At 43.6% G+C, this 22,373-nt stretch overlaps 3 protein-coding genes across 6 annotated transcripts; all 3 read left to right on the top strand.

Annotated features, from left to right (window-relative positions):
- Positions 1-1,487: 1,487 nt before the first annotated feature.
- Positions 1,488-4,058, top strand: hoxb8a (homeobox B8a). Of its 2 annotated transcripts, none has more exons than XM_088906200.1 (2): positions 1,488-2,344; positions 2,961-4,058. In XM_088906200.1, the coding sequence occupies exons 1-2, from the start codon at positions 1,921-1,923 to the stop codon at positions 3,275-3,277; spliced, it is 741 nt and encodes a 246-aa protein (XP_088762326.1). In that variant the 5' UTR covers positions 1,488-1,920; the 3' UTR covers positions 3,278-4,058. The 2 variants fall into 2 exon arrangements, with proteins under 2 accessions (XP_088762326.1, XP_088762327.1); XM_088906201.1 differs by having other exon boundaries at positions 1,492-2,344; positions 2,964-4,058.
- Positions 4,059-4,781: 723 nt separating this feature from the next.
- Positions 4,782-10,568, top strand: hoxb7a (homeobox B7a). 2 transcript variants are annotated; one of them, XM_088906303.1, is made up of 3 exons: positions 5,416-5,886; positions 6,136-6,267; positions 9,588-10,568. In XM_088906303.1, the coding sequence occupies exons 1-3, from the start codon at positions 5,478-5,480 to the stop codon at positions 9,845-9,847; spliced, it is 801 nt and encodes a 266-aa protein (XP_088762429.1). In that variant the 5' UTR covers positions 5,416-5,477; the 3' UTR covers positions 9,848-10,568. The 2 variants fall into 2 exon arrangements, with proteins under 2 accessions (XP_088762430.1, XP_088762429.1); XM_088906304.1 differs by lacking the exon at positions 6,136-6,267 and having other exon boundaries at positions 4,782-5,886.
- A 2,235-nt stretch (positions 10,569-12,803) lies between these two features.
- hoxb6a (homeobox B6a) lies at positions 12,804-22,134 on the top strand. Of its 2 annotated transcripts, XM_088906153.1 has the most exons (3): positions 12,804-13,261; positions 19,664-19,910; positions 21,286-22,134. In XM_088906153.1, the coding sequence occupies exons 1-3, from the start codon at positions 12,971-12,973 to the stop codon at positions 21,543-21,545; spliced, it is 798 nt and encodes a 265-aa protein (XP_088762279.1). In that variant the 5' UTR covers positions 12,804-12,970; the 3' UTR covers positions 21,546-22,134. The 2 variants fall into 2 exon arrangements, with proteins under 2 accessions (XP_088762279.1, XP_088762280.1); XM_088906154.1 differs by lacking the exon at positions 12,804-13,261 and having other exon boundaries at positions 19,198-19,910.
- The last annotated feature ends 239 nt before the right edge of the window (positions 22,135-22,373 follow it).

The raw sequence follows: 22,373 nt of genomic DNA, 5'->3' as shown, positions 1-22,373 counted from the left end.
TCTTAATATTCTGTGCTAATTGCCTTAGAAGCAAGAAATTTTCACAAGGACGAAAATGAACGGTGCGGCGCACTGTGTCACTTTGCAGAAACATTAGGATTCACAAACTCCCAGTGTATTATTTAGATAAACTCATGCGTGCTTCTCTGTGTGTTTTATTCGTATAAATAATCCCGCTCATACACAAACACACGCAATTTGCGAGAATATTCCCTGTTATCTCATAGTTGTATGTACACTGGCACCCCTATGAATAATTTCGCTTCAAGTCGCTTCTGCTTTGTTGTGCCCATTCAGCACTATTATACTGAATACGAATCTCATCCTAATTATCGCCATATGTCTTTTCAAATTTAGAGGAAAAAACTGTAAAATGCTGACAACAAATAAACTGAACTCCCTCGTCAAATCCCGGATACTGGGTTTGCTTTGAGTTGAAACGAAACCTGCGAGATGTGCAAGTTTGAAATGTAGCTTTTTTTTCTCTCTCTGTTATGAATGAATCACCGTACTAAATAAAACGAGCATTATTCTCGTTAATAGGGGCTTAGCCAAAACTCAATTTTTACGGTCTTGTATAGTATTAGCCAATCCGTATTGGAAAAGTATTCGACCACAGGTCCTGTGTACGAGCACCTGGGAACAGTGTTAGTTAAAATATCGGGTTTTCTATAACAAAACACATAGCAACGATGCTTCGTATTGAAAACACAATAAAACGACAATTAAATACTTGAAGATTTCTGCATCAGTGGGATAGCTCCAAGTGAAACCTTTATTTTATAGCGCTAGTCGTAGAACCTCATAAAATCTTAACAGCCTTTTCTATCCCCTCCTTCTCCGTCTACACCGTACACACTACAGGCAACCTTGGCGTTTTATTACATTTTATAGTTTGTTAAACCGTTTACAGCCGCTTTGTCTATTACACAAGCAGCACTTTCCCTTTCCGAGGCTTTTAAATCTTTATCAATAACATATTTATAAAAATATGATCATTAAAATGTTAAATATTACTACCCCGGTCTGCCTCGCCTGCGCCGCAGCCGCCGGAGTTCGGCGCTTTTGACAAGTTGTTCTAGAACGCCAATTACGTTTATAGGGCCCGTTAAAACTGATAGTAATTAAGTCGTGTACTTTCACAATTTGCCGATGCGACCCTGACATTTAGAAGAAAAAAAAAGGAGAGAGCGAGGCGAATCCACCTCGTTAGAATTTCAAAATTAACGGCGGAGTGCGTCTCTTTTCAGGTTGACTATCAGCGACTCCTTTAAAATCAGTCTTTTTTTTTGGGGGGGGGGGGGGGGAAGGGGGAGATGGCGCGTGCTCCAGATCTGATGCAAAGCGGCAGATATCTCATTAACTAAGCCGGTTGAATATATTAATGTGCATATTCTCCCCTCCTCTCTCTCCCTCTCTCTCACACCCCCCCCCATCGCCCTCCCTCTCTCCCCTCTCTTCCCCTCGCTGTCTCCGTCTCTCCCTCTCTCCACAACACAATCGCGCAGTGCAGTGTCCGTGCTGAAACGCCGAAGCCAATGGGATGAAGATCCGATAATAGATGCAAATTATCGTGAAAAGACACTGCAAAATATGAAACAACTCATTTGCGGCTGAGTAAATCACGGAAAACTGTTTATGAACTGGCAACCCTTTCTGGAATTGTAATGCAGTAGACCCGAATGGTGGAGATTTTATGGAAGTCGACAATGATAGCGGCTTGAAAATTTAAAAGGGGTTCTTAAAAAAAAAAGGCATTCTTGGGATTCCCTGAGTGTTGGCGCCGCAATCCCGAGAAACGCTGATTGATTTATTTATTTATTTATTTTTTGGGGGCTTATATGAGAAACTCCGGCTCCTAAACAACAACAACAAAAAAAAAAAGACACTGCAACAGCGGCCAACAACGTACAAATAAACATGAGCTCTTATTTTGTCAACTCTCTTTTCTCCAAATATAAAAGTGGCGATTCCTTACGTCCTAATTATTACGAGTGTGGTTTCACGCAGGAATTGGGGAACAGACCCACTGTAGTCTATGGACCCAGTACCGGTGGAACTTTCCAACATCCAACTCAGATTCAGGAGTTTTATCACCACGGCGCGTCCACGCTCTCCGCCACCCCTTACCAGCAGAGCCCGTGTGCCGTGACCTGCCACGGGGAGCCGGGGAACTTCTATGGCTACGACGCTTTGCAAAGGCAGACGCTCTTCGGGAGCCAGGAGGCTGACCTCGTGCAGTACAGCGACTGCAAGCTGGCGGCGAGCAGCATCGCGGACGACACGGAGAGCGCCGAGCAGAGCCCGTCTCCCACGCAACTCTTCCCCTGGATGAGACCTCAAGGTGAGACCGGAACAGGACTGGAGAGACGGCGGCGCGGGTCGCAGGGAAGGGTAGCGTAACTATAAAGAGAGGGAGGGAGAGAGAGAGAGAGAAATTCTCAGCGACCATAAAGCTGGTATTTCCTGTGAGTGGGAATAGAGACAATAGCATGTTGTTTTCTTTACTGTTTTATGGTGTCCAAACTTTATAGTTTAATGGCCCTAGCAGAAAGGGGCACTGTCTCCCCTCGGCTTCCTTCTCTCTCCATGTGTGGGATCACTAGCCTGCATCTGTGTCTGTTTGTATTGACAAAGTTTCTTCCTCTGATATGTCCTATCAGAGTGCAGAGTGTGTATTCCAGTTACTGTGTGTGTAACGCGATGTACGAACATATGCTAGATATATATAACTATACACACGCGTCACGTTTTTGTATGTGGATTGTGCACTTGTGCAGGAGGTACGCTTGAGGTTCATCACAACTGGACCAGGAAAAGCAGTCTTTTTCCAATAAAATATCAGTGTGGCCGGGCTGGTGGTCTCGTTGAAGGGCTGCCTGCGGGAAGGTGGTTTTCCCAATGTGCCTGAATTCTGCTGCTCTTCTTTTCTAAAACGTGTCGCCCGCTTCTCTTCCCAGTAGCTGCCGGACGGAGGCGAGGCCGGCAGACCTACAGCCGCTACCAGACGCTGGAGCTGGAGAAGGAGTTCCTCTTCAACCCGTACCTCACCCGCAAGCGGCGGATCGAGGTGTCGCACGCCCTGGGACTGACCGAGCGCCAGGTCAAGATCTGGTTTCAGAACCGGCGGATGAAGTGGAAAAAGGAGAACAACAAGGACAAATTCCCCAGCAGCAAATCGGAGCAGGAGGAAATAGAGAAACAGAAGAAGGAGAAGGAGAAAGCGGAGGGGGAGCAGACGGCCGAGGAAGACGGGGAGAAAGACAAGCAGATTTAGGCGAGCCCCAGAAATGGACGAGCGGAGGAAGACAACTAAAGGCCACCGACTGAGGCGATACAGCGCGCCGCTTTCTCAGAGCAACACTGTAACCTTCTCGCGTCCCTTGTATAAAATGCTGTGGAATATATATATATAGGGAAACAAGAACTGGCGGAGGCGTTATTGTATCAAGTGTTAAATTCATTTGATGAAGCGAAAACTGTTATCCCACGGAAAGAAATATTTCTACTTTTTACCAGATGTCGGAAAAAATATCGTAGTGTAACGAGAAACAAAATAGCTTTCTTATTTGTGGAAGACTTAAATGTGAAACCTTTTTATTGTTAGGATATCATCATTAACAATTCCATTTGGCAGCTGTATAGTTTTTTTTATTATGTTTATATGGTGCACTTTTTATCGTTCTCATTCATGGTATTATAATAACGTAGCAAATAATGAATTCCCAACAACATGAAACTGCCTATTTATGCTGTAGGTTATTCTGTTTTTTTTAAATGTTCTGTCCTTCAATTAGTCTGTTTTAATTAATAATATTTTGTTGTTCTTGTTTGGTTTTGTTTTCAAGTTTGGGACTAAGCATGCGCACAGTGCATAATAGTAATTGAACAGGCTGTAAGGTGATCCTTCGTTTACTGTGAACCAGAATGTATACTGTACTCGTGAATTAGTTTATGGAGGCCTGGTGATTCGCTTGATTGTTCTTCACTGCTCTGTTCTATTGTCAAAGCCTGGAAGCTGCGGAAGAAAAGGACACAATAAAGTTTACAAGCGAAAACCCGTGACGGCACAGCTGTCCTTCTGCTTCCTCTCTGTCGAGGTGATCCTCTGGTCGGGCCCCTGTCTTTCCACAGATACCCCACATACCCCCGTCCCCACAATTTCCCCACAAGACGAGAGGCAAACGGGGGCGCAAAAGCCTTCGCTTTCTATTCCCGGCCTGAGAAAAGACCCCCCCTCGCTGACCGTAGAATAAGCTGATCCAGACCTAAGCTCACTCCAATATCAGTGCAAATTTATTTGCGATTTAAGTTGCCTTTTTTTAAAATCAATTTTAAGTAAAACAAAAAAAAAAAAACCAACACGATATACGACTAGGTACCGTTAGTTACTCGCGTCCGACTTTGTATTGGGCAACTGTGGCGGACCGAGCACTAAAATATGAATTATTTGGTAAACCAGACCTGTAAACCCTTTTATTATGGTTTTGGCAGCAGTCGGTCAAAGACACCTCACAGTCACAAAGAAAGGGAACAGGCGTTAATACTCGTGTATAAATGGCCCATAGGCCTATTAATGCATCACAGGCGGTGATATCATTACAGTTATTATGCACTCCGAGCTGTATTCGCGTTCAGCTGTACCCATAAGTTCTTCTCATGGAACATCTTCGGAACGGAATCACGTGTTCATTTAAAACTCTTTTATTGGGGGCCGGGGGGGGGGGGTTGTGCGTCAAACGTTTCTGGAGGTGGGAAAAAAAAATCCGAGTTTCATCCTCATTGCTGGAAACCACGAGCTTTTGTGCGGCCGGTGTAAATGGATGCTCTGAGGCAGAAACTCTGCAACAGAGTCTTAACTCATTAACTGGAGCCCCGGACGAGCCGACAGACACACTGGCAGCCGGGAGAGAAGCGCTCGCCCAGCTAGCAGGGACAGAGCGCCGCGTGTGGGGAGAGAGAGGAGAGAGAGGGAGGGGGGGAGTAGCTTCGCAGGACGATGTTTCGAGGAGAAAATCGATGCTGCGATAAATAGGTTTCTCTTTATGTATGTGATGCCTCGCAAATGGTGGAATACGTTCTTAAATCTGATTTTTTTTCCTCTCTGCACCTCTACCGACCCCAGCACACTCCAATCTCGCTCCCCGGGACAGAACGGATTACGGTCCAGGCTATAGTTTATCGATTTGTGTTTGCTAGCTCCTGCCTCTTGCACACGCGGATCTTTAGGTTACATAACGTAAATTATTTAACATTTTCTAATCTGAGTCGTACTTCACATTTTCCACAGCGCCGGAGATCTGGGAAGCCCCCCTTTCCCATTGGACCCCCGCGAGTCACGTGCCCGCTGTCACGTGAACCCTGAGGAAAAAGGGGTGCTTTTTGGTGTAAATCTGGACTTTAATTCCGTAATATATCACGGTACCTCGTAAAACCGACACTAAAACGTCCCGGCCTACAAATCACCCGGCCAAATTATGAGTTCATTGTATTATGCGAATGCTTTATTCTCCAAGTACCAAACTGCAAGTTCGGTGTTCCCAGCTGGGGTCTTTCCCGAGCAAACTTCTTGCGCTTTTGCGTCCAGTTCTCAGCGAACCGGCGGCTATGTCTCGGGCAACGGTGCCACTAGCTTCCCTTCCTCTATGCCGGGGCTGTACAGCAACGGAGGCAGCGTGCACCCCCCAAACCAGAGCGTGTATTCGGCCAGCTACGGCCTCAGCACGGGCTCCTTCAACATGCACTGCTCGCCCTTTGATCAGAACCTGCCCATGGTCTGCGCCGGGGAGCCCTCCAAGCAGGCGTGCGGCGGCAAAGCGGAGCACGGAGACGCTGAGCAGCAGAACGAAGCCAACTTCCGGATCTATCCCTGGATGAGAAGCACAGGTATGTTGAGTGTTGGTGTCGGGGGCGAGGGGGGGGGGGGAAAGGCGATTCGTTGCATGGAAGTAACAACAATGATGAAGCACTCCTCGCCAAGACAAAGCGACCTTTAAAATTGTGGTTTTAAAAACGCTATAATTGCGCAGTGTCGAGTCGCCTTTATGACGTTTTGCTAAAGCAGATCTTTTATTGCTATACGACCCCCCCCCCCCCATAAAGCTATAATATTAGTCCTTTGCATATTCATTACAGAGAGTGTTGTGGAGAATGCACCGGATTCCTCAGCCCGACTTCGGCTGGTCTCTGTGCCTGAATTTCGAAACGGACTAACGACAGATCTGCCTCCTGATGTGTATCTGGTTTTCCCGACGCCGTATACTAAGGGTGCCCTCGTCTATTTAAAAAAAAAAATCTATACGAAAAAAAAAAATGTCGTATGTTTGCGCTGTTATTTTTTTCCCCTCCTCGTTCAAATTGCGGGATCTAGTAAAAGCTTGTAGGTTTGTTTGTTTTCAGCCAGCGCATTTTTGCCTGTAAAAAAAAATGTTTTCTCGTTCGGTGGAGTTATATTGTTGAGAATGGGGGACGAATTACGAATGGCTTCTTCTGTTGCTGTTGACAAATGCTCTCCGATTACTGGGGGGTGTGTGAAGGGTTTGCATGCCCTGTACAGAGAAAGCCTTTTTGATTTTCCAAGCGTTCGAGTCAAACCCTAATATCTTCTGCCTCCGCGCCTTTGATGTTCGGAGGGCTGTGGCCGCGGCCACCAGAAACCCGCGGAGAAGTAACACGTATTTTCTTTTATGCTACACGTCAGTATCATTAGCTAACTCAATCGGTCTGTGTTGGCCTTTTTTTTTTTAAATTAACCGATCGGTAGCAAATGCAATAACTGTAGTTCGGAAATGAGATGTTTGGGTTGTGTTAGTTTTTTTTGTCCTTTTGCGTGTTCGACAATCTCTGAATGCCCCCAGAGCCCGCAAAGAACAGCGGCCGCGCGTCCCGGTGTATTTTAAATCTCGTGATTAATTAGGTCTGAAGATCTTCTATGACAGCAATCGGCTTTCACTGTAGCTTTGGCCCCAGCCCGCAGAAAGTTAGCAACAGTACATTGTCAACAAGAGCAACTTCCCTCTCTCGTTAGCCGCCGGGGTGGTGATACAGCAACACTAAATAGTTTTAAAAGAGATACGTCTTCATTAGCTCGTCTTAGGACATTAATAAACACCTACTCATTGACACACACTTCCAGTTGGGCCTCACAAGTGCCAGTAATGATATTCTATATGAACATAAAATACATACGAATTCTCCTCAGGTGTAAATATCTTCATTTTCCGTATTATTCCTAAGCAATATAAAGTTTCACGTTTTTTTTTTTTGCCGTTTTGGATCCATCTCCCAGTCAAAAATGTGACCTACAACCCCTCCTTTTGAATCCAGTTGCACCTTCAAGCTTCGGTTAGCAAGTAGGCCCGCTCTATGTTCATGAAAATCATTTCCCATCAGTGAAAAACTCTTCATAATCTTTTCATCCAGTTCACTGTATACATTTTAATGGAAGTGCGGTTCACAAAATGAATGTTCAGTAAGTTTTTTTTTTTAATTATTGCGTTGCAATTAAATATTAGCAAAAGGTGTGTCGGTGCAGCATTGTTTCCTACGGGCCTGTAGCTGAACTAGCTCTGCTTCGAATATTTGTAAAAAAAAAAAAAAATAACATCTGACGTCTGTGTGGAGTGTTCAGTTTGAATATATGTACATGCTACTTACAGTTTAACATTTCGACATTGATAACAACCCAAGGATTTTATGAAGCTTTCCTAAGAATAATAGTTCAAAGGTCTAAGAAACGTCTAGATTTTCATATTTGATTCCAGCTGGTCAGGGGTTTTGTCTCTGTTCCACAATTGAACACTTCTGATAAAGTAACTCGTGCTGTTTATGCACGTTATAGATCAACACGCTGCGGTTGTTAAGAGGCTCGCGTCGGAGACAGCGATAGTCAGTAAAATAGTCCAAAACATTAAACTGTGATGAGAATGCACAGCAGTCTTAACTCACTAAAATTTAGTGGCCTTTTCCTCTGCAGGGTTTTACAGCCTTCATTTCACACCGTCACACACACACTGCTGGCTAACAGCTGTCTCCCCGAAATTCACTTTTTTTTTGTATCCAATTTTAGCGACTTCAAAGTAGAAGCAAGGGGTCTGCGAGCACGGCGTGTTGGGTCGAGCTCGCACCTGTGTTTTGAAGTTTGCCGAATCGAAGTACATTTGGCAAAACCCATCTTTAATAGGGATTCTGGAATATATATATATATTTAAAAAAACAAGTCAATGCTATAGAACGAAAATAAAAAAAATAAAATAAAAAAACCTGCCGTTATGCTGAACAACGAACATTTTTTTGGAATATCTCACCACCAGAGAAGAAGCAGCAATTGAAAAGGGCTTAGTTTTGAGTGTTGAGTGTTGCAGAGAAAGACGGAAGTACGTAGACCCCAGCTCTGGCGGTGTACAGAGGTTACTGTTTAAGCTTCCCTCCGTCACGTGTAAAGTGAGGAATATTAACTTCCATTTCTACCTCGAAATCTGTATTTGCTGCCTCGAACAAATGAAAAGGAAGATTTTTTTTTTGTAGCTCCTCTAACACGTTCTGACCACGTTAAAGTCGCTGCTTTTTACTGGGGGGGTCCAGGTCGTTTAAGCTGTCTCGCAGTCTGCCGCGGTTCAGTTCCCGATGACCTCAGCGTGGGCTTTGCAGGGCTTCTTGAAAGCAGGAGAAAATACAGGAAAACAAAACTAATTCCCCTTTACAGGTACAGAGATGCGGCACTGACAATTATATTACTACTACAGACGGGATATTTTATCTCAAACATTTCACTTCTGTACTTGTCCTTGGGTGTACTTTACGCATCTAAAAACTCTTAAAATAATCCCCAGGAATATAAAAGAGTCTATATAACCTGAGTTACGACCCCCAGCTATGTGCACGCTGCACACGTAAAGGAGATGTAAAAATCAGGCCAACTGCAGCGTGCTGGGTTTTGGGTTATCTTCTAGTTATTGAACCACGCGTTAATGCTTTACAATGCTTCACAATAATAATAACAACAATAATAATAATAACAATAGTAATAATAATAATAATGGTGTTAAAAGTTGATGTTAAGGCAAATTGCTGACTAAAGTTTGTTCTGTGTGGTTTTGCCGTGACTGTCTTTGAAACGAATGCCCGATATAAACAGAGTGACTAAACTTCCCAGAATTAAATATAAACATATGATATATAATATAGTTATATATAACAAAGGGCAAGCATGGTCATTTTTTTCTGCATTTTTTTATTCCGTGCAATTTCTTCCATTGCGTTTTTTTTAAAAGCCCCATTCCCTTGAAATGCAAAGAATGGAAAGTCAGATTATTCGACATGATATGTATCATATGTAGGCGATGATGATATTATTATTAATAACAAAAATAAAATAATTATAATAATGATATAAAGCCGTTGTGAAAGTTGTAATATTACGATCGTGAATGGATAGTGTGGAACTGCCGGTGGGTTAGTGCTCTAGAATCATATTTACTTGTTGTCGGTGTAGTATTGGCTGTCGCAGGTGTTATTCTAGCTGCGTTAGTGAGGCAGGCCGGCGCTCATGTGCTGATCAATAAGTCCCCGATGTTTCTCACACGCAGGCACCGACAGGAAGAGGGGCCGGCAGACCTACACCCGCTACCAGACGCTGGAGCTGGAGAAGGAGTTCCACTTCAACAGGTACCTGACCCGGCGGCGGCGCATCGAGATCGCGCACGCCCTCTGCCTGACCGAGCGGCAGATCAAGATCTGGTTCCAGAACCGCCGCATGAAGTACAAGAAGGAGAACAAGAGCTCGGGTCAGAGCCCCTCCGCCGAGGACAAGCCTGGGGGAGAGGAGGAGGAGGAGGAAGAGGAGTAATGGGCAACTCCGCCGCACCGACCCAGAACTCCGACAAAGGAAATTAAAAAAAAATACCTACAAAATAAGACTGAGCATAGAGTGAATAGGGGGGAATCGCGTCGTCCCCTTTTTGCAAAACACTGATTAATAAAAATACAAAACAAGAACGAAACAAACAATACTACCTACTACACGTAATGTTTTGTACATTTAGAGACTGATGTGACACCTACCTATGAAATGTAATTTTAACTCTTAAGTGAGCGTAATCGTGGAAAATAAAATCGGCATTTTTATGTTGTCGTTGCTGTTGTCGTTGCTGTTGTTGTTGTTGTTGTTGTTGTGTTAGGATGTAAACGTCGCCATTGATAAGTGTCGTGCTTATACAAGCAGCGTGACCCCCGAGTCGTTGTCGTTGTGTCGTGTCGGATCAGCACTGTTTCACTAGACAGAGAAGAGCGAAGCTCTTTTAAAAATGCGGTAAAGGGACAGGGTTGTCCCGGTATATCCGATTTAAAAGGAAGTGCACATACATGACACATTCACCTTTTGTGTATTTGTGTATATATATGATTCTTTTTTTTCTTATGTAAGCGCTTTCTTTGTCTTTTTTCATTTAAGAAAAGCCTGTTTTTGCGTGTGTACATTATAAATCCTGTACAGTGGACCACAAGATGTACTTATTGATATTTTTGTCTGTATGTTGTGAAGGAATAAAAAGTTGTGTAAAAAACGCAAACAACTGGTATTTTTTATTGGTGCGATTCCTGCTTTTCTGCCTCAAATGCCCGCTTAAAATAGCGTCGTATTTATATGTTGAAGAGCCTTAAAAAAATATAAAATCTGTATATAAAATCTGCTGTCGATATGAGCACCTAAAAATGACTTTCCAACTCTCTGCGCATCACTTTCCTTTAACAAATCAACTTAAAAAACTTTATATACATGTACTGTATACATACTTATATAGATCATATACATATGTAATATATCTTCAGCCATACATTAAGCAAGCCAACACGTACACACCACAAGAGTTATAATTATACAGAAATAAGAAATATTCCCCACAATTTTATTTAGAAAATGCTACGCATATAATACAGAGGCCTGTGTGTGGTACTTAATTTATATACATAAATACACATGCTGTTACTTCGGTTTATAGAAATATATACAGCTATTCGTTCGAAAATATTTCTTTGTTTTTCTTGTGCATGTCCCAGCACGAATATTGCCCTTTTTCTGTGAAGGCGCTGAAAGATATCCCAGCGACGGGCGCTCTGTTTTAGGCGGGGGTATGTTCTCCGCACCCGGTCTGCGAGTTGTTTTTTTATTGTGGGCTGTAATTCTTTACAGCATCAATAAAACCCGGAAATGACTCCGAAAAACTAAATAAAAGAGGCACGGGAAAAAAAAAGACTTTGCAAGGAGGGTAGCAACTGAGCAATTGTGAGTTTTAAACAATGAGCTTAAAATACCGGTTTCACTTTCGGGCGGATTGTGAAATCTTCCCCTTCCAGTTCGTATTTTCGGAAATGTAGAAAGTTAAAATTATAGGGCAAACGAAACCCGAAAGCGTGCCCACAAACGAGTAATTTTACGCAAAATGAAGAAACACGATTTTCTTTTTTTAGACTTTTCGATTCGTTTGCAACAGCATCATCACCGCAGCACAAGGCTGCGGGTAACGCTATCGCCTAATCCACTTTCTAAACCTGCATATTCGATCCATTTTTGATTCTAGCAGATAACCTACAGCATTTCAATAAACGAACACACATTTTATGTTATTGAATTAACGCCTACGAATAATTGTTGAATTTGTTTGATAGAAAATATTCGTTCAGTAATGACAGAGAGCCGGAAAATACAGGCCTACTTTAAGATAAAGGGAAAACAGCGTAGAATCTATTGATAATGCTATTCTTTTTTTTGTTTTGTTTTAAAACCCCGTTTCAACAAAAACTGCGTCGTTCTTTACATTTTTGAACATATATTAACGAAAACAAAACAAGTTTGCGCATTCACGGGGTAGTCTGTTCTCTCGGTTTCCTCGTCCCCCAGAATGAAACGTAAAAACAAATATTTCCTCCGTGGTTAAATGAGAGAAACCGAACAGAATATATTTTTTTTCTGTATTTTTGGCCACGCCACCGCTCCTTGTAGACGCAGCCGCTCGGCGACGTATTTATACAAATCCGAAATTGTGAACCCACAATACACTTTAACTGTTAACGTGCTTAATATGAATATCGGTATGTTGAACTCGTACGGATTTTTTTTTCAATGGAATTATTTTCCCCGTTTTAAATAAAACTGAAACACGGTCAGCGTGTTTCAATGGCTTTTATCACGAGTGGAGCCAAAAATAATATTTTCACAGCTTGATGTGATACCCCTGCTCCTTGTTTGTAGCCAGTATATATATATAAAAAGTCTGTGTCTGGCATAAAATATAGGAAATGAGTGATTAAGTAATCTAACAGAATCGGAGGTGTGTTAAACGTTTTTTTTTAAATCATTTGGCTAGCAACATAGCTGGTACTTAACTGTTTCGTTCAGAAAAACACTAAGACTTTGTATAATTTAGCAAAATGCAAATCCAAACACACGCCTTGCTCTTTATTTTTTTATTGCTGGCATTATCAGCTACATGAAAGCAAACCCTCCTCGCTCTCGGAGCGTATTTCCCAGTGATCAGACCCATTAAGATTATTAAACCATATTAGCAATATTAATACATTCTTCGAGATCCTTCTAGTTTTGCAGGGGGGGAAAATGGCGACGGAGGAAAGACTGCTGCTAACGCACTCGTGAAGAAATGCAATAAATTCCTTGTTGTTTTATGAAAATTTACAACTTTGTGATAGAACTTTATGACTGGCTGTGTCCTGGGATTGGCCGAGAACAGTCATGTGGATCTTCAGCCGTGAACATGAACTTTTTATGATTTCCCAAGTGAATATAATGCAGCATTCTTTTGGCCACCGCACCTTGTGTAGCAACACTGCCTTCCTTAAAGGTTCTTGGCTCTTTTTCATTGATATAAATAATAAAAAAAATTAACTTTGATGAGTTCCTTAGCGCCTGCTGGAGACCAAGCGGACTCCCAGCGCTTTCTCCTTCACTGCTGTGCTCATGTGGCCGAGTTTAACTGGGATTTCCGCTGCAATGGAGGCTGTGTGTGAAGTCTGGGCACGACGGGGAGCTGCTCTCGTTTTTCATAAAGGCATCCCGCTCGCTTTTCCGCGTGTAAATGACAGGGGTGGAAGCGCGCAGACACGGCCGCTCTCGCGTCGCCGCCTGGCCGCTAATGACCGTACAGGTTGGAGCCACAGAAATGTCCGGGCAGAGGCAAAAAAAAACAAACAAACAAACCAGCATCTCCCTGCGCCCGCTCTCAGACGGAGAGAAGGATGGTCAGCAAAGGTAAGGCTTGGTTTCATTCATTATTTTGCTGCAAATGACAGAGTAGTGCAATATATCACAGCGTGCTGTAAATGTCGGAGATGCAGAAAGGCCGGTTGTTTAGTTGTGTATCTGTTGAATGTGCGGGCTAGGTCACTCGTCATTCTCGCTTTGTTTTTCGGCTGCAGAGTTTAGGTGAGATGAAAGTGACTGGGCAGGCTATTGATTGCTGGAACTCGGTGGTGGTGGATGCGGTGGGGTGCCTGTGGCGAGGCGAGGGCGGTTTGCGAGCTGGGTAGAGGCTCCGCTGTGTGGTGGAGCTGCTCTGTTGCCAATTGGATCGTGCTGAGCTCTCTTGGGTCACCTCTTACGTGGGGCGCCGTGTGAGGGGCCACGGGCGCTATGCGACATTCCTGCGCTCACCGTGACGCCGGCCTAACCCAGCACCACGGAGGAGACACCGCTCCGCATCGGAGCGATTAGGAACTGTTTTTAAAAGGAGGGTGAGGAAGCAGGAATGTTTATATAAACGTGACTCGGAAAGACTAATACCAGCGAAATTCCCTCCCCATCCACACCGATTAATCCCTTAGTTTGATGTATTGCTCAGGATCAAACCAGTAATCCGTTATCTTCATATTTGAAACGCATCCAGGAACCTAACTTTGAAAGAAGGTGATCCCTCACTCTCTCTCTCCCTCGGCTCTTGGCTTCCCTTCCGCCTTTTCTCCAGCAAAATCCATCCGGTTGTGTTGGGACACAGCTGCAACGTCTCGTGCTCGGCTCTGTCTCTCGCGGAGATTCTCTTGTTACAAAGCGAGGCGCCGCTCCGAGCCGTCTCACCTGGCGATCGTGTGTAATAATAATAATATAATAATAATAATAATAATAATAATAATAATAATAATAATAATAGACGTTTCTGATCTTGAAAATAATAAAACCATTGAATACTCTGGTATGGCGTAGAAATTATAAAAAATGACGAATGTTACTTTTATTTATCGAAAATATTACACCATAATTGAATATGTTGTATTTCTCTAGATGAATGGCGTGAAGCAGCACAATGACGCGATATTTTAATTGCATTCCATCACTGGGCGCCTGATGCCTCGGTGAATGAGACCCCGGATGAGAAATATTTGCAATGAAATCAGATGAGACGCGGAACAATTTCAAATGAGGGGAGTTTATTTTACATTGTGCAAGATCGCCAGATAGGTTAACAACAACAGCAGCAGAAACAACAACAACAACAACAACAATAATACAATCAGCTCAAGTAGTTGTGAATGTGATATTAAGAGCATTGGTTAATAGTCTGTAACTGTCAGTGGGTTAGTGCTACAATAATATTTGTCTATTTTTCTGTCTAAAGTCGAAGTCCGTGCTTTAAATACCCTTGCATATGGTACAGTGAGTCACCGTGCAATCCCAGAGCTCTTCTCTGCAGTGTGTAACACCGCTCCGATGGCGCAGACTGGCGCAGCTCTCGGTCGTCCTTGGCTCGTTGCTGCCATCTAGCGTCGTCGTGACATAAGAAGAGGAAAGTGTGACGGCCAGTCTGAGGTCACAACCTCTCCTGCTTTCTTAAGTGTTCTCCGTGCTTGTGTGTTGGCATGGGTGGCACGTCTGTGCGAACTACCTGTGTGTCTTGCTGAGCTCCAGAAATCTTCGAAAACCCCAAATACAGACACTTGTAAGGGTGCGAAATGCTGCAGGGCGTGTTTCCTGTGCAGTCATGTACTCCATTAGGGCAGAGAATGCAGAGGGCTGTAATCTAGGTCTTCCTCTTAGTCTTTGATGTGTCTGCACTCTCATGACGGCGTTGTCTGTTGTGTGGATCAGAGTGGGGGGGGGGGAGCTGACAACAAGGGGGTGGTCTATCTTTCTGAAAAGCCGCGAGCGGCGCTCTATGCGCCCCCTCGATATTAGGGCTGAAATGAGTGTTGTTATTGGTGTGGTGCTCATCACCGCGGTTTTCTTCCCTGGCGTCTCCACAGGGCCGTTTCGGGGTGAGCTCACGGTCCGTGCGAGCGGCCAAGCGACCTTTGAGCGGCGGCGCCTGAAACCTTCGGCTTCACTCACACCTACGCTTTTGCCAAGTCCCCGGCGGGCGACGATGGGTGTTTGGTGGAGGGAGAGGACTAGAGAGACAGAAGGCGAGAACGAGAGACAGAGGGGGAGAGAGAGAAGGGGGGGCTGTAGAGACTCACTGTATGTCAGAATGCGTCCTTGATCATTCAGATTGATTTCAGGTTTTCCGTCTGTACGTTCAAGGCTATGGCGCGCGACAGCACATTTTCTCCGGTATCAATACTTGATTATTCACTATTATGTTCCAGATTTTTAGTGCAAGTCAAACTAGATTTTTACTTCTTTAAGCAGCCATTGAGATATATCATATACAATCCATGAAATACATATCACACACCACGTCTCTCTATATATACACATTATAGAGATATTATCTATCATACCATAATATTTAGATTATTGGTATACTTGTGCAGGATTAAACGAATCATATATTTTTAAAATATGAATCGACCTTTAAAAAAAACTTCTTACGTCATCTTTTGCTGAAATGTTATTTTAAAATATATATATATTTTTTTTTAAATTATAAGCACTTCTCCGTCTGCGCCCAAAATGGACACTGGAGTTTTTTTTTCTGTTAATGCGGATTTCCACCCAAGCCGAGTTAATCATTAGTTAGTGGGCAAAGCAGTGAACATCTAAGTTGTTCCTGGCCTTTGCTGCAGTTTTCCACATCAGCGTTTAAGACGGGAGTAAATGAGATCAAACTCGCACCTAGCAATTAAATATTTACCGGCTAATCTGCGCAGAATTGTAGGAGGTAACGGGCTAGCTGATGAGTTCAGCGCAATTAAGTGTCTTTGAGGATCAAGTAATTGATGAATAATAATTAGAAATAAACCTCAGTCAATAAAGCGAGTTTATATTATCTTTTACCTACTTCATTTAATCCATAGAATCATTCTGCCTGCCACGTCAGTTTAAATATTTTAGGATGATTCTTTCTCTATATTGTTGTGATGATTGGTACCGTTTTAGCGACGAAAACAGCCTTTCTTTTATTAATTGTTCACCTTATGGCGCCTTTTTAAATTATAATTAAGAACGATCTCACGTGGAATAGAGTAATTAAATACAGGCGGCTCCCCCCCGCGCGCGAGAGAGCGATGTTACAGTAATTATCGATTTGCTGATGTTTATTTTCTTTTTGTACTTGATTTTTTTTTAATAAACTCGGGGTTAATGTAGAAATAAGGACCCACCGCGCTCAGGAACCACACGCGAAAGCCGTAAGTAACAATTAAGCTCTGACTTTGGAAACAGTCGGAAAGTGTGTTTTCAAACTGTCTTGCTTGGGCGATTTTTATCAGTGCAACAGTCTCACAGGGTGAATTAGGAGAAAGATCTCGGGGAAGCGAATAAAAAAAAGAAAAGCCTTCTGTTTAATGTGCTTAAAATTAAAAGTTCCGATTTATAATAGCAAAGAATACGTAACGAAACATCCCACCATTTTGTTAATGTTTTAACATTTAATTTTTAAAAATGGTCTGATTAATTGTAAACGACGATTGATTCGGACTCTTGGCCTCAAACTTTTTTTTGTTAAAACGTTTTAAAAAGGCTGAAATCGGTGCTGTGAAGAACAGGCGAGAGGAATTCGAAAAGTCTTGCGGGACTCCTTCAACTTTAATTCAGTGGGTGCATCTATTTAAACATTTTTAAGTGTAACATGGGACTCCACTTACTGAGCTCCTTATTTATTCTTAAGGAAGTACACAAAGAAACTATTTTTGAAAAAAAAAACAGTTGAAATAAATCGCAGTCTGTTTTTTCCTTTGGGTCGCTACGGTCTGTTTTGAATTTAAGTTTCCTTTGGAGTTCTGACCTTACTTTGCCAGAGAGTACTCGGTAGTTTTTGGTTCCTTTCAAAAAAGATGAAAATTCATTTCTTCACATTTTAATTTTTATTTTACACTAAAAAGCAAGAATGTTTAAAACCCAGACAGAAAGAGACCTAAATAATTTTCAGTATAATTGTAATGAAGCTGTACCTAGGAACACGGACTTACTGTAATTATGCAAAACGCATGAAGCCCTTATATACACATTTTCTAAGCATATATATATATAATTTTCGTAATTATGACCTCATACATTAAAATATTTTGCATAAACCTCAAACAATGCGATCAGTTCCCTGAATAAATTTTGATCAATGTGATCTATCACAGCAAATACAAACACAAAAACATTTCATTTTACGAATAGAGTATTTACTTACATAAACAAATCTAGCATGTACACAGAGCAGTGAGCGATCTTCGGGGAAGTTACTCAAAATGACAGGCATGCCCGACTTGTTTTTCTGTCTCGGTAAAACAGGGCTAAGAGTTTTGAAAGAGCGCTGTTCTCGTAGGTGCGATTCCTCGGCGGTGTTTCCGCTGAGATTCCGGGCTCTCTCGCTGCTTGCCCCAGTTTCCTCCTGGCGACACTGGCTTCTGAATTCCCCCCCCCCCCCCCCCCTCCCCAAACAGTTTGTCGCTTGGTCTCTTTCAGGGGGTGAGTTCGAAAATGTGTTTGTGTTGCTCGGAGTCCGACCGGTTTCACAAAGGAAAACCCTGCATCGAGAGAGAGAGAGAAAAAAAATGTATAATAGAAACGCGCATGAAAGGAAAGCCCATTTCCTTTAGGTGTTATTTCCTTAAATGATCGCCTTTTCGCTTATTTAAAAAATACAAATTAACAGCCGCGGTCTGCAGTTTGCGCTCATAAATAATTAATGTGTGCTTGGGATTAAAATGGTGAATTTGCCGGTTGGTGCAGAAACCCTGTATTTTGGGGGCTCTTTCGGTTTTCCGCTGCCAGTACCGGTGAACACGATATCAAAACGGCCGCAGACAGCGATCAAAACAAGAGCCGTCGGTGGAAGAGGAGGGGAGGACCTTCTGCAAGACGACGGTGGAGAGTATTCTCAGGTGTAACGTTTCGTGTGTTTTTCTTTGTCCGGAGAGGTGCACGAAGTTTGAACAGCACTGCCTTGCCGTGCAGAACGAGTGCGGAATGGTAACCTCTAGCCTGACAGCAGAAGCAGGCTTGCTGACCATAAAAAAACAACAACAAAACTTTCTACTGTATGAGAGTAAAACGGTTATCGGCGTTCATGGGGGAATTAAGGATAACTCGCTGAAAGACTTGGCGTTCTCTCAGACTTTCCAGTTCGGTTGTGAAACGCTGTAGGGGGTCAGCAAACGTGCTTGTCATTAACACGGGTTAAGAGACGCGGGTATTAAATGCGAACTTAAGCCTTCTGTTTTCATAACAGGCTTGATGGATCACTCATAAAAGGTACAGTAAGCTAGCAGTATAGGTGGCACTAGTTAACAAGAGCCCAGACCCTCCATGCGCGACTGCGTGTTTGGCAAACGCCAGTCACCCTGTAGTGTAGCACCGAATGGACCCTGTTCGAAGGATTAAACCCGAAATTTCCCCAAACTTGTTGCTGCCAGTCGGTAATTCCTCCTCTGTTATTTCTATGAACCTGCGTGTGTCATTGCTTGTTGTTTAAGGGACAAATACGTGTACAAAATAAAAGAAAAGCTCGGTAACGATTTTAAAAACAAGGCGCATAGGCGAAACGCTTAAAAAACAAAACAAAACATGAACCTATAACCAACTTGAACGAAGCCGATCTTCTCAATAACGGTACACACACACACACTCGCGCAGCTCCCACAATGGCCAAAACACGAAAGATACAGTATCAGTGCCACTGCAAAAGGGCGACAGATGTGACCGGTCTGTACAGTCCGGCAGCTGCGGGACCCGCAGTTTCTGTGACTGTGCCGTCTCCGCGCCTCCACGGCTGTGGCTCGTTAACGCGGAAGTTTTACATTTCGAGCTGGAAAGAAGAGTTTTTGAGGAGGCTTTTCTCTCTCTTGGAAAAGGGGGGGGGGGGAGAGGAAATAAGGAGGTTTCAGATCTCTGCCGGGATCCCTGATGCGCGGAATAAGACGCTCCTCACGGGTGCTCGCGATTGGCCGGCTGCTGATCATATGGTATGGTTTTCCTCTGTCCCGCAGTGGCATCTCGCCACCCCCCCTTCAGCTAAAACCCAATCTCCGATAAACTACTAATAGCTAAACCACTTGGACTATAAAACACAACAAATCATAAACCAAGGAAAAGCACTGTACCCTCCCAATGAGTTCGTATTTTGTAAACTCTACTTTCCCAGTGACTCTGCCCGGCGGACAGGAGTCGTTCTTGGGACAGATCCCGTTATATTCCTCCGGATACACGGATCCTTTAAGACACTACCCCGGCGCAGCCTATGGATCTACAAGCGTGCCGGATAAGGCTTATCCATCCTCTTATTACCAGCAGGCAAACGCTGCCTACGGCCGGACGAGTACGGCGGCCGCCTGCGATTACGCCGCGGCCAATTTTTACAGAGACAAGGACGCAGCCTGTGCGCTCTCGAGCCTGGAGGAGCACGCGCTGGGGTCGAACCCCGAGCCGCGGAAGTCGGACTGCGCGGCGCACAGCAAAAACATATTCGCTGAGAGCGAGGAGCAGAAGACCCCCACTCCGGTCTACCCCTGGATGCAGCGGATGAACTCCTGCAACGGTGAGTCAGCTTCTCATTTTTCATGCCGCGCTTCCCAGATGCAGCTGCGGTTGCTGTTTAGCAGCGCTGTGATTTTTACAGTAGGCGGTTACGGCTGGAGTGAGCTGTGTCGGGGGATTTCGCAGTGAGGAGAGAATTCGTCCCTGGCAATCTAAACTAGTCTAAACTCACCCCCCAGGCTGGAGCTAGAGGGAACATAGCCTTTAGAAAGTCTGCCTTGTCCTCCATATTTACAGTTGTCCACCTACTTATTTGATATTTTTGGACTGGCTGTAAAAAAAAACCCAAAATGCTCTCCTGACAGGACTTAGGCGTCAGGGAGGTTAAAAAATAAAATCGTACCTGCTTTTTCGAACTGTTCGTGGATTGGACCGCTGTACGTCGAATAATTCGAGAACATGTTTATTCTAGAGTGTAGTCGCTTAATTGGTCGCTTCGGCAGGGTAACACTCCTCGCACGATATTTCACGACAAGGCATTGTTGTAATGGGCTATTAATGTAAGCCGTTATTAGTGCTCGTCAGCTACTGTAGAAATGTTAAGCGAGGCTAAGCAAAACAAAATCCCCCCCCCCCCCCCGAAAACAAAATTGTATTTTTAGGAGGACGTCGGAATCGACTTTCAGAAACTTCACAACATACAGGCACGCCAGTCTTTGCCATTGGTTAATTCTTATCTTTGATCTACAGCTAGTTTGAGTGCGACCTCCTTAATCAAAAAGTTAATAGTCTCCATGTTTAGATTTATTGTTTGTTGGCTCAAAGGAACCAAATTGATGTCCATTAGTACTGTACATAAAGTGTAGGTAGATCCGTTAATGTGCACAGTTATACTAATCAATATGGAACTCATTATTCTTTAAATGCTGAGATGTATCACTGGTGGCGAGAGGCGTGTGGGCTGAAAACGGCAGCCGTGATTTTATTCCTGAAAGATAGAGACACGTGTGGGAGAGATGACAGATTCCAACAAAAGGCTTTTTTTTCCACGCAAATGTGTGCGTCAGGATGATGTATAACGCCTTATTGTTGGAAGTTGTATTTGACAAGTACGACTAACACTCTTTACTTTTGCTTAAACGGAGACGGATAAACTACGATATTAGCAAATACCATACTAATAACGATGATAGCCGCCGTTGTAGAGGAGAGGATGGGGGGGGGGGGGGACAGTCGGTTCTGTCACTGGGAGTTTGTTTAGTAATGCTTCGTCATGCTTTGAGAAACTCGCCAGCAGTTGACTAAATGCAACAAAACGACTGTGAGGATTTGCCGAGTCTGGTCGGCGTTCTTCGGCAGCATTCACTGCTGTTATTAACACGTTAAATTCTGGGCCATTGAACGTGACTCGTCTCTTTTCTTTCCGCCCTGGGCAGGCTCGGTCTTCGGAAACACCGGCCGCCGGGGCCGGCAGACCTACACCCGCTACCAGACGCTGGAGCTGGAGAAGGAGTTCCACTTCAACAGGTACCTGACCCGGCGGCGGCGCATCGAGATCGCGCACGCCCTCTGCCTGACCGAGCGGCAGATCAAGATCTGGTTCCAGAACCGCCGCATGAAATGGAAGAAGGAGAACAAGCTGATCAACTCCTCACAAACCAGCGGGGAAGAGGAGGAAGAAAAGCGGACAGAATAATCAACAGACAATGAAGATAAACGCGGATTCCGCGCTATTCTAATTATGAAATATAAAGACTTGTATTTTTTTTAATTTACACTTCCTTCCAGATTTCCACCAGTGAAAAACGTGTTGAGTAAATTCGTTGTAGCATTCCAGAATTTCACCTAACGTCTCCTTCTGACTCGATATTGTTATTTTATTTGAGAATTTCCCGTTTTGCGGAAAACTGGTCTACCTGTTTTGCTCGTCGTCAACTCCTCAGTTTAACACTCGCCTCAGTGACTTCAATGACTATGTTTAAGGAAGCTGTTTGAAATAACTGTCATAGTCGTGTTCATATTTAAACTCTGTATAAAAAGAAGAAAATAGTTCCGTGCACGGTTGAGTTATGTATTTCTTTTGTAAGTTAAATGCCCGCGGTCTGTGTGTGAGTTGTTTTATAGTTTAAGGGACAAAAATAAATCTACTGAGAAAAAAAAATAGAACTACCTAGGCTGGCTCAAAAGTTTCTATTTTATTAATTTTGTACGTGGTTGTGTTTGTAGTTTTGTCACAAAGGGTATCTAATGGAGAAATCATTCAATAAAAAATAATTATGCCTCAACTTGTTCCTTTCTGTTTGCTCCAAATCTCATCTACATAATTAAGTCTTTTGAAGTCCGTCTGGTTTTAAAGTGCATTCGTGTCATACCTGTGGCAAAACCCAGATATTTCAACCCCCTTAGCAGCGGGGGGCAAAAAACAAAACTCGCTCGTCTTGTAGACCACTCGAAATCTGAAATAAGCCGGCGACTCGCGAGTATAAAACGGAGCTGTGCTATTTCACACGCCGTGAGAATTCGG

The sequence above is a fragment of the Atractosteus spatula genome, chromosome 26 (genome assembly GCF_055471065.1).
Source record: "Atractosteus spatula isolate fAtrSpa1 chromosome 26, fAtrSpa1.hap1, whole genome shotgun sequence".
Lineage (NCBI taxonomy): Eukaryota > Metazoa > Chordata > Actinopteri > Semionotiformes > Lepisosteidae > Atractosteus > Atractosteus spatula.
Note: the sequence above shows the minus strand (reverse complement) of the source record. Positions and strands in the feature narration are given on the sequence as shown.